The sequence below is a fragment of the Misgurnus anguillicaudatus genome, unplaced genomic scaffold (genome assembly GCF_027580225.2).
Source record: "Misgurnus anguillicaudatus unplaced genomic scaffold, ASM2758022v2 HiC_scaffold_28, whole genome shotgun sequence".
Taxonomy (NCBI): Eukaryota; Metazoa; Chordata; class Actinopteri; order Cypriniformes; family Cobitidae; genus Misgurnus; species Misgurnus anguillicaudatus.
In genome coordinates, this window is record NW_027395278.1 from 5,943,762 (window position 1) to 5,956,126 (window position 12,365).

Here is a 12,365-nt window from a genome sequence, read left to right on the forward strand (position 1 = left end):
TGATGAGATCGATTTGGTTGGCCCCGTGAATGGGAATTTTTTTTATAAAAAAGAACGGATGGAAGCGTCGATAAGAGCATGGTTGTGTGTAAGCTATGCAACAAGGAATTCACATATCACCGCAGCACATCGAGCCTCAAGTATCATCTCAATGCAAAACAACATATAGCAGCTAGCGTGGACGTTAGCCCGACTCAAAATAAACAAAAATAAACAATATTTTGTTGCTTAAGCTTATGTATTCAGTCATTATTCATGGTATACTAAAAATCCATGTGAAAAATAACTTCTCATGTTCTCAGGTTAAATATTTATATGTGATTAAAATGTGATTAATTTCGATTAATTAATTACAAAGCCTCTAATTAATTAGATAAATTTTTTTAATCGAGTCCCGGCCATAATTATTATCCTACATGTACCAACATACAGTGCACTTCATCAATCGCTTAGAACACTGGGTTACTTTTTATATTCTATGCCACTATCTTCAAGTTTTTTCGCAAGAAGATCTGTTAAATGTTTTTTAACATTTAAACACAGAAGGCAATGTGTGCTGTTTCATCATATCAAATTTGCATTAAGCATCCGCCACTCGCAAATGTTACAGTTTTGTCCACGTTTTCTTGAGCATCGCTGCTGCAGTAGACTTAAATGAAGATGGCAGTGCCTCTATTAGCAGCTTTTCTCCTTCGCTTGCCACGCTAAATGGTCCGCAACACACACACACACACACACCTGCGTGCTCGCGCACCAACACGTGAGATTTGCATATTACGAGTTGATTGGACAGGTACGCTCACGTAAACACACACATAGCTTATTCAGAACCATACATTAACAGTTTTATGAATTTTTTTTATCCAATCTATATAATAAATGCATGGTCGAATTAAACAAGGTGCACCGCGAAGCACCTGCGTGCTGAACCGTGGGAGGATAAAGAGACGATTCGGTTCTTTACCGTGAACCGTTGTCATGAGCAATTCGGTCCCCCTGGCAATTCGGTCTCCCCTAGGACCCCGATTGGTACCTAGCACTAATGCCTGTTCAAAAATTTGTCATTGCGATATCTCGTCTGCGTTAGCGGACTAGCAAGCTAATTATGTTGTACAAAATAGAAGCATGCACATTTTTTTTAAATAAAAGTTAACAACAAAATAATATAATAAACTTTATTTTCTTTATTTTCTATAGCGCCTTTAAAGTGCACATCTCAAAGCGCTGTACAAAAACAATTAAAACAACAGAGATACAACACATAATAAAGATTAGAATTAAGAGACATTATACAATATAAAACAAAAATAAAAGCAATCAATCAATTAAAAGCTAACATAAAAAAATGAGTTTTAAGCTGAGATTTAAAAATACCAAAAGAATTTGCTTGCCTAATCTCAAATGGTAGAGAATTCCAGAGTTTCGGAGCTAATGAGGAAAAAGCCCTGTCTCCCATTAGTTTTAAACGAGTTGAGGGAACAGTTAAAAGACCAGTTTCTGAGGAACGAAGATCACGTTTTGGAGTGTATGGAATTAAAAGCTCTGTCAAGTATTGAGGCGCCAAACCATGCAATGCCTTATAAGTAAGCATCAAAATCTTAAAGTCCACCCTAAACCTAATGGGTAACCAGTGCAAAGACTCCAAAACAGGAGTAATATGTTCTCGTATATTAGTTCTAGTCAGGACTCTTGCAGCCGAATTTTGCAAAACCTGCATTCTGTTTAGGGTAGCTTTTGACACTCCAGCTAACAAGGCATTACAGTAATCAATACGAGAAAACACAAAAGTGTTAATCAATTTCTCAGCAGTATTAAAAGACAGCATAGGACGCAACCTGGCAATATTTCTAAGATGAAAGAATGAAATTTTTACAGTATTCAGAACATGAGGTTCAAACGTTAGATTGGCATCAAAAATCACTCCTAGATTCCTCAACCTAGTCCGAAACTCCACATTTGAACCATCAAGAGTTAATGTGCTTGGCTCTACTTTGCGTAGTTGGTGAGGTGAACCAACAAGCATAATCTCAGTCTTTTCACTATTAAGACAAAGAGAGTTTTCAGTCATCCATTCTTTCATCTTAAAAATACACTCAGAAAGAAAATTGACTGGCACAATTTCATTAGGTCTAAAATGAATGTAGATCTGTGTATCATCTGCATAGAAGTGAAATTTTAAACCAAGTGATCTCAAAAGTTGGCCTAAAGGATAGACGTAAATATTAAAAAGAAGAGGGCCCAAAATTGACCCCTGAGGGACACCAGACTGCACAACATTAACCTCAGATCTAAAACCACCAATGGCTACAAACTGCTTCCGATCAAAAAGGTAAGACTTAAACCAATTCAGAACGGTGTTAGAAACACCAAAAACTGTTTCAAGACGAGTAATTAAAATTGAGTGATCAACAGTGTCAAAAGCGGCACTGAGATCAAGTAGGATCAAAACTGAAAGACAGCCAGAGTCTGAAGCGATTAACAAGTCATTTGTCACCCTTACCAGAGCTGTTTCTGTACTATGTGATTTTCGAAAACCTGATTGCAAAGGCTCAAAGAGATTGTTCTCAGTTAAATGAGAAATCAACTGAGAAGAAACTACTCGTTCCATAAGTTTAGCAAAAAAAGGGAGATTAGATATGGGACGAAAATTTGTGAAGTTCTCATAGTCAATATTTGACTTTTTAGGTACTGGTGTAATAGCAGCAGTTTTAAAAGCCGCAGGTACAACCCCCGTACACAGGGAGTCATTTATAATACTCAAAAGAAAGGGACACAGTGAATCAAAACATGACTGAAACATACCAAATGGTATGGGATCTAATAGAGAGGTGGCTGCTTTCATTTTTGAAACCTCTGCTAACAGAGAGTCTGAATCAATTGTACAGAATTTAGACCACTTAGTACCAGAGAAGGAAGGAATAAAATCAGAAGACATTAAAGTAGAATTACAAAAACCTCTACGAATGTTTTCAACTTTGGTGACAAAAGAGTCCAGAAACCTGTTACAGAGATGATCAGAAGCAGTAACATGAGTGACAGTTTTATGATTCAGTAATTTGTTAATGGAGTTAAAAAGTTGTCTAGGATTACTCTGACTGTCATTGATCATCTTAGAAAAGTAGTCAGATCTGGCAGAAACAATTCCAGCCTTGTAGTCTTGTAGGCAGTCTTTCCATATCTCGTAATGAACAGTCAGACCAGAGAAACGCCACCTACGCTCCATTTTACGACAAGATGTTTTCATCATACGCAAGTCATCATTATACCATGGAGCAGGGCGCATGAATGAAACAGAGCGTGATTTTAGAGGAGCAAATAAATCCAGGCCAGATAGGAGAGCCGAGTTTAACATAGAGACCCTTTTCTCCAGAGGGTCAGATGGAGTAAAACAACTTAATGAAGAATCAATAAAAACAGAGAAATCATAAGGATCAACCGATCTCCATTTCCGGTAAGTCATAATACGTGAGGAAACAGTGTTTGTGACAGGTATATGCATATCAAAAAAGACTGCCAGATGATCAGACAATCCTAAGTCAATAGTAGACAACCTAGACACAAAAGACCCATTTGATATCACTAGGTCTAAAATATGTCCTTTGTTATGTGTAGTACAGTCAACAAATTGATTTAAATCGAAGCACTCCAGCAAGGACGAGAAATCCTTTGTTAATGCACAATCTTTTTTGTCCATATGGATGTTAAAATCCCCTAATAAAAGGATTTTCTGAAATTTGAGGCACATATACGACAGCAAATCCGCAAACTCAGTTAAAAAGTCTTTGTTTGCTTTAGGTGGCCGGTAGACTGTAGCTATGGCAGTTGAGTGACAACCAGAAACAGTTAAAACAAGACATTCAAAAGAGGGGAACACCGGAACAGCAACGGGTCTTAGATTGTATTTCTGATTGTATAGAACAATAATGCCACCACCTCTAGTGCCAGTGGATCGCGGGAGATCCAATAAACCATAACCTGCAGGAGTGAGTTCATTAAAGAGAAGACCGTCCGAATGTTTGTGCCATGTCTCGACTATACTTAGAAAGTCAAGTTTTTCTTCTAAAATAATGTCAGATAAAGCCACCGCTTTATTGTTGACAGAGCGTGCGTTAAAACATGCAGATTTTAACAGGCACGGGGATTCCAAAACCTTCCGTGAATGCTCTTTGCATGTAATCATAGTCAAGTTGTTAAAATTAATTCCAGCAGGTTTATACACCGGACTGTGAGGTTTACGAAGAAATGCAGGGTAGGAAACAGCATCAGATGAGGAACAGATAACGCTACGCCTTGAAGAGCGATGTAAATAGCGCTTTCGCCGGAGTATTCCAGCATCATCACAGTTAGTATAGTTATCATGTGCCAGGTAAAAGTTCTGTTTCAATTTCAACAGTTGGCAAATAGAATACCTTAACGCCATACGGGAATCCACACTAATAGCAGCCTCGCAGAAGTGAAGATCCAGAGGAGGGCACCGGGAAAGTTTGTTCCAACAGCAGACGTTCAAAATTAGTAACAAGCCAACAGGTGAAACTAAAACACACATCGTAATCCAGTGGATAGGAATGTAACTCCAGTGTACGTAATCCAGTGATTCGAAGGGTAACTCAGTCTTTTAAACTTCCTCAGACTTTAAAAGCTCCAAAACCGTAGCTTACTATTTGGAAGCAAATAAATAAACAAACAAACAAACGGGAGCGAGGAGCGGCAGCCAAACGCGCCAGCGTTCCCCCGTCAACCCGGAAGTATAATAAACTAATATTCATGTTGCAGACACGTCAGTACTTTTGTGTCATCATCTGCTTTACAAAAACAATACTTTATTTGTAAATTACTAACACACCTAACAAAATGCATTTTTTTAATAGTAAAAGTGTTATCATGGCATATAAATTGTAATTTTAATGTGTGATTCAGATATGTAGTAATCGTGTTTTGTATAAGTAATTTATTAACTTTACACAGTACAAAAGTGGAAAGGGTACAGTATAATAATCTAAATAATAAAATGACACAAGCAATGTGTAGATCTCCCACCTATAACCTTATTTATATACTACTATATGAAACATATAATTTAAAAGACATCAATTGTAATTTTAACAACGTTCTAACTACATAAATTATAACGCGATTTTGTGGGAAATGTAATAAGGCGCTAAGAAAACTACCCATGAGGAGTTTTTCAGCCAATGGAATCACGGGGGTCCTAGGGGAGACTGAATTGCCAGGGGGGACCGAATTGCTCATGACACCGTTACACCCCTACTAAATATATAAACATACAATATATTAAATAAAAGACCAGACCCTCTGCTTTCAAAAAAAAAACTGTTTCATCCTACTTTCATCAGTTCTCTTTTTATCACCTCTCAAATATATTGGTAGGTTTCTTCAAAAACACCTAATTTTGAGCAAAAAGCTGAGATAATTCAATTTTTGTAAAGGACTTTTGATAGAGATCAGATGCAGAGCGATCCTCAAAACTTAGACGGACACACAGCTGTTTTCCCTAGGGCGATACTTCTGGGTTTTATATGTTGCACCTGGTGGATAATATCGGTATTGCGGCTTGACGATATAACTTGTCAATGGCGGGGAAAGAGTTAAAGGAAAACACAAATTTTTTCAATATTTTACTATGTTCTTATTACCTCAACTTAGACAGATTAATACATACCTATCTTTTTTCAATACGTGCACTCAATCTTTGTACTGCGCATTGTGAATGTGTTAGCATTTAGCCTAGCCCCAATCATTCCTAAATTATTTGGCACAAAATAAAACCTGGCAAAAAAAAACTTTTTAAGCAATAAAAAATTAGAACTATATTTTATGGCACTTAGTTTGCAGTAGGGGGGATTAGTTGGGAGTAATGTTGTTACTGCGCGCCGAGGTCGAAGTGCTGTAAGCCAAGTGCTCTTCCACCATACAATATAGTTCTCATTTTTTATCCGCTTAAAAAAATCACCACATTTTATTTTGTGCCACCATACTTACTCGTGTAACTACTCATGTAACAGTCTTTAAATGGGGGAAACATGGAAGTGTTTGGTGGCTTCTAAATTCATCCCTGTTTGGATCCTAAGGAATGAATAGGGCTAGGCTAAATGCTAACACATTCACGACGCGCTGTACAAAGATTAAGTGCACGCATTGAAAAAAGATAGGTATGTATTAATTAATCTAAGTTGAGGTAAGAACATAGTCAAATATTGAAAAACTGTGGTGTTTTACACCATCATAAAAAATTCTGTTAACTTACTCACCCCCATGTTAACCAAGTTTTTTAAGTAAAACCTTACAGAATTTTTCTCCATATAGTGGATTTAAAGAGGACCTAAAGGTTTTCAGTTTCAATGCAGCTTCAAAGGGCTTTAAAGGGGACATTTCACAAGACTTTTTTAAGATGTCAAATAAATCTTAGGTGTCCCCAGAGTATGCATGTAAAGTTCTAGCCATAGACTGTAAAAAAAGATGGACGTAGTGTCCGTTACGTCACCCATAGGACTAAAAACATTTTTTGTACCAGGCTGTAAACATATTATTTTCTACTGTAAAGTTGGCCATTTTAACAGGGAGGTCTATGGGAATTGACTCCCTTTTGGAGCCAGCCTCTAGCGGCCAGTCGATGAATTGCAGTTTAAGTCACTTCCGTGTTGGCTTCATCAGAGTGATCGGAAGGTTGTCCCTCGGTTCTAGCTCAAATTACCATATAAATTATTAATCATTCAATGTTAAAATTGCCACTTTGTAGGTGGGAGCAAAAATGTGCCGTTTTTGGGTGTGTCCTTTTAAATGCAAATAAGTTGATCTCTACACTAAATGGCAGTGCCGTGGTTAGATAGTGCAGATTAATGGCCAGTATCATCCCCTTCTGACATTACAAGGGGAGCTATTTATATCACATGCTTGCAGAGAATGGTTTACCAAAACTAAGTTACTGGGTTGATCCTTTTTTACATTTTCTAGGTTGATAGAAGCACTGGGGACCCAAACAGCGAAACAATCATTATTTCTGCCTTCTGATGCACATGACTTATGTAATATGTAAAGTCGCGCTAGTGCAAGACAAGAAGTTGCGTATAAAAAATTATTAAAAAATTTTTCGAAAATGACAATCATTACGCTAGATTAAACCCATATGCCTCGGTTTTGATCGTTTAAAGGCTACATTAAAACTGCAGTAAAACTTCAAACCTCTGAGGTCCACTAAAGTCCACTTTATGGAGAAAAATCCTGGAATGTTTTTCTTAAAAAACTTTATAAACATATAAACATGTTGGATGACAAGGGGGTGAGTACATTATCGGGATTTTTTATGAAAGTGGAGTACTCCTTTAAAGGAATTGCTTTAATTGTCTGCATGTGAACTAAATTACAGTAAATTAAACATAAAAATTTTGAGCAATAAATGATCACAAATCCACTCTTATATGATGATGAAATAAAAGACAGATCAAATGCATAAACAGTATAAACTGTCAATCAGAATTTACCTGAAGTTCCATGACAACGTAATTAAAGCGATCATTGCGGCCACATCCAACAAATCGACAAACATGATTTTTTCCTGAAATGAGAGAAAAGAGCACTTTATCTGACTACATTGTGTCTGCATATATCCTATGTATTGTCATATACAGTTCTTCTGCTAAAAATCGGAATTAAATAGTTCTATTTTGTACCATTGTTCCTCATGCTTTTAAGTAAAAAAGTAGGGATGCACCGATATGTAAATTTTGGCCGATACCGATAACTCTTTATATTTGGGGGCCGATAACCGATATATATATAGGCCGATAAATATTCATATTATTTTCAAAATGAAAAACTCCCAGACTGCGGACATCTTGTCTTTGCGCTAGACTAGTATACTCTTCTTAAGCCCGCAACACGTGTCATCTTTGTGCTATGTCACAGAAAGCACCAATCAAAACTTCACATGGCCAGCAATGAGCAAGTGAAGTGGTTCAACAAACCAAAATTATCCATAATTTATCGGCTTTCATTTATCTGCCTAATTTTGCTCTCAGACCGATAACCGATAATATTAAAATAAGCAGTTATCGGCCGATAACGATATGTCGGCCGATATATCGTGCATCCCTATAAAAAAGGTAACTTATATTAAAGAAATACAGTAGCAAAGAAAGATGTCCCTAAATAATAAAAAAAAGATGTCATGTCACATCATGTGTATGTCACTGCTAGTAGGGTTCTGTTTTGTTTACATCTCTTCTGAGATAAGAGGGTGTGGAGCAGAGAGAGATCTCCAGTTACCTCCAGAAGTCTTTTCCCTCAGGAAGAGATAAAAGCCCCTCTGTTCTATCACACAGCCACATTACAGCCAATGTACATTGATTTTTTTCATAAGCAGAGTGGAGAGGTTATAATGGAGAGAGATTGTAAAGGGAAACAGGATAATGATGGTGTCATTGCTGGACTCTAATTGATTTGTTGATAATTTGCCCAGAACAAAAGAAGAGAACACAGAGTTTGATTGCAAGCTTGAAATCAATTCTGTAAATTCTGTGAAGCACAGCAACACTGCTCTTCTGTATCTTAAGCTTAAAATTTCCTCTTTGAGAGCTCAGGTATGTCTTGATCTGTACTCAGTTACAGAAAGAATGTAGATCAGTAATTCATAGATTACAATTTACCTTGAAGTTTTTTTAGCACTGCCACCTCCATCTTCAGAACTTGTTTAGGCTGCTGGGCTGACTCTGCTTTCAGAGCTACGCTGCACTGGGTCATTAGGTCCAGAGCCTCGTAGATCTCCCCGAAACCACCACCACCTATTTTTTTCAGCTGATGAGAAAAGCAAAAACAGGATTAAGATAATAATAATAATAAATATTCTGTACATTTTTGCTTTCTTTGATATTTTTGGCTAAGCAGTGCTTGTTAATATCATTGGTAAACTGCTCGGATGGGCAGCACAGTTGCTCAGTGTGTAAAAGCAACGTCCGTACACAACCGGCAGGTGTGAATAACTTAAGAAATCACTCAGATTTAACATATCAAGTTATTATTTGTCCACCCTGCCTGCCATAGAGCATGCAAGATACATCCACAAACTTAATTTGGTCAATTTAAAAACACGTCCCTTCATTCTTAAAGCATCAAATTGGTGTAACAACCCTGCCCAGTTGCCAGAGGTGTCTTATCCCAGGACATTTACTCGTACCTCATCAAGTAAACAAGGAAGCCAGTGAATGATTTAACTTCGTATTTGAAAGTAAACATCTTTAAATGTATATATTATGTGATGTCTTTAAATCTAGAGTACTGAGTGCACTTTTCTGTCCAGACATATAACAAGCCTGGCTTAGCTTTCAATCGCATCACACGTTATTAATGATATATCCATAACAGCAAGATATGGATGATGATGGCAGGTAGCCTGGACTAGTTGATAACGGACATACACTAAGACAGCCCAGCAGTTATCAATCTAAAATAACACGATGATCATGAGCTTTGGAAAGCTTACATAACTCATTCCCTGCCGGCCTTTTTTTTTTTAAAGTTGCCCACCAGCATTTTCTGTGATTTTTACAAAAGTTTTACAAAAGGCCTTCCAGAAAAATATTCTTCTATAAATATATAAACATACAAATATCAAATGAAATAACAGACCCTCTGCTTACAAACAAACAAACCAACCTAGAAAAAAATAATTTGTTCTCTTTTTATAATCTTTTAAATATGGATAGATTTCTTTAAAAATACCACATTTTGGGTATGAGCGCCAACTACTGCATAATAACAGAATTACAGATTATCGTAAAAACAATATGTCATGCAATACATTATTATAGAGATAATATTGTTCAATATACACTCACCTAAAGGGATTATTAGGAACACCTGTTCAATTTCTCATTAATGCAATTATCTAATCAACCCATCACATGGCAGTTGCTTCAATGCATTTAGGGGTGTGGTCCTGGTCAAGACAATCTCCTGAACTCCGAACCGAATGTCAGAATGCATGGGAAAGAAAGGTGATTTAAGCAATTTTGAGCGTGGCATGGTTGTTGGTGCCAGATGGGCCAGTCTGAGTATTTCACAATCTGCTCAGTTACTGGGATTTTTATGCACAACCATTTCTAGGGTTTACAAAGAATGGTGTGAAAAGGGAAAAACATCCAGTATGCGGTAGTCCTGTGGACGAAAATGCCTTGTTGATGCTAGAGGTCATAGCAGAATGGGCCGACTGATTCAAGCTGATAGAAGATCAACTTTGACTGAAATAACCACTCGTTACAACCGAGGTATGCAGCAAAGCATTTGTGAAGCCACAACATGCACAATCTTGAGCCGGATGGGCTACAACAGCAGAAGACCCCACCGGGTACCACTCATCTCCACTACAAATCGTACAATTTGCACGAGCTCACCAAAATTGGACAGTTAAAGACTGGAAAAATGTTGCCTGGTCAAATGAGTCTCAATTTCTGTTGAGACATTCAGATGGTAGAGTCAGAATTTGGCATAAACAGAATGAGAACATGAATCCATCATGCCTTGTTACCACTGTGCAGGCTGGTGGTGGTGTAATGGTGTGGGGGATGTTTTCTTGGCATACTTTAGGCCCCTTAGTGCTAATAGGGCATCGTTTAAATGCCACGGCCTACCTGAGCATTGTTTCTGACCATGTCAATCCCTTTATGACCACCATGTACCCATCCTCTGATGGCTACTTCCAGCAAGATAATGCACCATGTCACAAAGCTTGAATAATTTCAAATTGGTTTCTTGAAAATGACAATGAGTTGACTGTACTAAAATGGCCCCCACAGTCACCAGATCTCAACCCAATAGAGCATCTTTGGGATGTAGTGGAAAGGGAGCTTTGTGCCCTGGATGTGCATTCCACAAATGAAAGGGGGACAAGGGGGTCAAACACAGTATTAGTATGGTGTTCCTAATAATCCTTTAGGTGAGTGTATGTTTAGCCTGTCTGTGTTGTGAAGAGTAACCACACAACAGCTCTTTGGCATGTTATAAGGTTAGTCCACTTCTTCAATCCAATACTGTATGGCGGTTTGCTTCCCCCTAAAAGTGGACATGAACATTTCACAGGATTTAGGCTGTAGCTGTATCCCATCTAGCCAGGACCACCGTTCTCATCCTAATCTTACCTCCATATCTAATCCTAATTTTTCGGCGTTTGCTGGGCCAGGGCAGCGAGAAAGAGACATTTAACTTTTAAATGAACATACTACTTGAGTTTGGACATCCCTTTGGAATCACTGTACTCATAGTATCAAGTTATCAGGTAATTCTAAATTTAAATATAAGCGCAGTGGATATGAGTGCTCAAACACCTGCCAACACTCACAAAGTTTCACATTAAATTATAAGATATTTGTCCAGTCATGGCACTGTGCTTACTTCTGTTCACGCTCTGTCTGAAGATCGCTATAGATTTCACCGCAAAATTCGGTGCGACTGGGTTGCGGTTTTATGTCAAACGGGCCGGGTATGGAATAAATAAATGCTTATGTCAGATAATAGGTCGGGTGTTCTTTTAATCACTGCGAATGTGGCTTATCAAACAGGACCAGTGCATGACTCTGCAACTGAGAACTGTAAAGGGCGATTTATAGTCTTGCGTAGGTCCTACGGCGTAGCCGCGACGGCGTAGGTTCAGCGTCGTTTTTCATTTATACTTTTGCGTCGTCCTCCGCGTCGACGTGCAAACACACGCGGAAACCGCTGGTAGGCAGTATCCACGCGTGTAACAACAGTAGCAGTGCGACCGTCAGAGAAGAAGAAGCTTGGCAAGTTTACCCACAAACGAAGAAGAAATAGGAACTTGTGTATGATTTGAGAAGACCAGCAATGATGGAAGTAAATAAACAGCAACTTATGTTGCAGTTTGAGTTAAATCACTCCTCAACTTGGCTCATCTTTGTTTTCACCGTCTGAAACGGAAATACCTATGACGCAGTTTTTTTTACCTGACGGGAGGGGTTCTGGTGGATAATCACAGCGCTTGCGGTCCGCGTAGAGCCGACGCGCTGTTAGAAATTTTGTGAAGTGCGCGTCAGGCTACGCAGAACTACGCACAGGCTACGCACGACTATAAATCGCCCTTAATGCTAAAGCACGAACTTGCACACAACAACATAAAGGGCCATATTTTAATGATCTAAGTGTATGGGTGCAAAATTGGGCACAAATGCATTTGCCATTTAAACAATGTGGTGCTAAATGACAATTGTGCTGAGTTGAAACTAGCAAGAGACACTTATGTCCGGGTGTATGATAGGGCCCTAAAACTACAATGATAGATGCAAACAAAGCTATATAGTAAAAAGTATTTTTAGAAAATAGATTTCAAAACAAACATA

At 38.1% G+C, this 12,365-nt stretch overlaps 1 protein-coding gene across 2 annotated transcripts in view; it reads right to left on the minus strand.

The window, feature by feature from the left end:
• The window catches only part of LOC129417454 (tau-tubulin kinase 2), a 34,995-nt gene that overhangs the window by 16,173 nt on the left and 6,457 nt on the right, over window positions 1–12,365 (minus strand). For both annotated transcript variants that reach the window (XM_073864864.1, XM_073864865.1), the window contains exons 3-4: window positions 8,664–8,811; window positions 7,500–7,573 (exon numbers count right to left, since the gene is read on the minus strand). In XM_073864864.1, coding sequence (XP_073720965.1) covers window positions 7,500–7,573; window positions 8,664–8,811 — 222 coding nt within the window. The remainder of the gene's footprint in view (window positions 1–7,499; window positions 7,574–8,663; window positions 8,812–12,365) is intronic.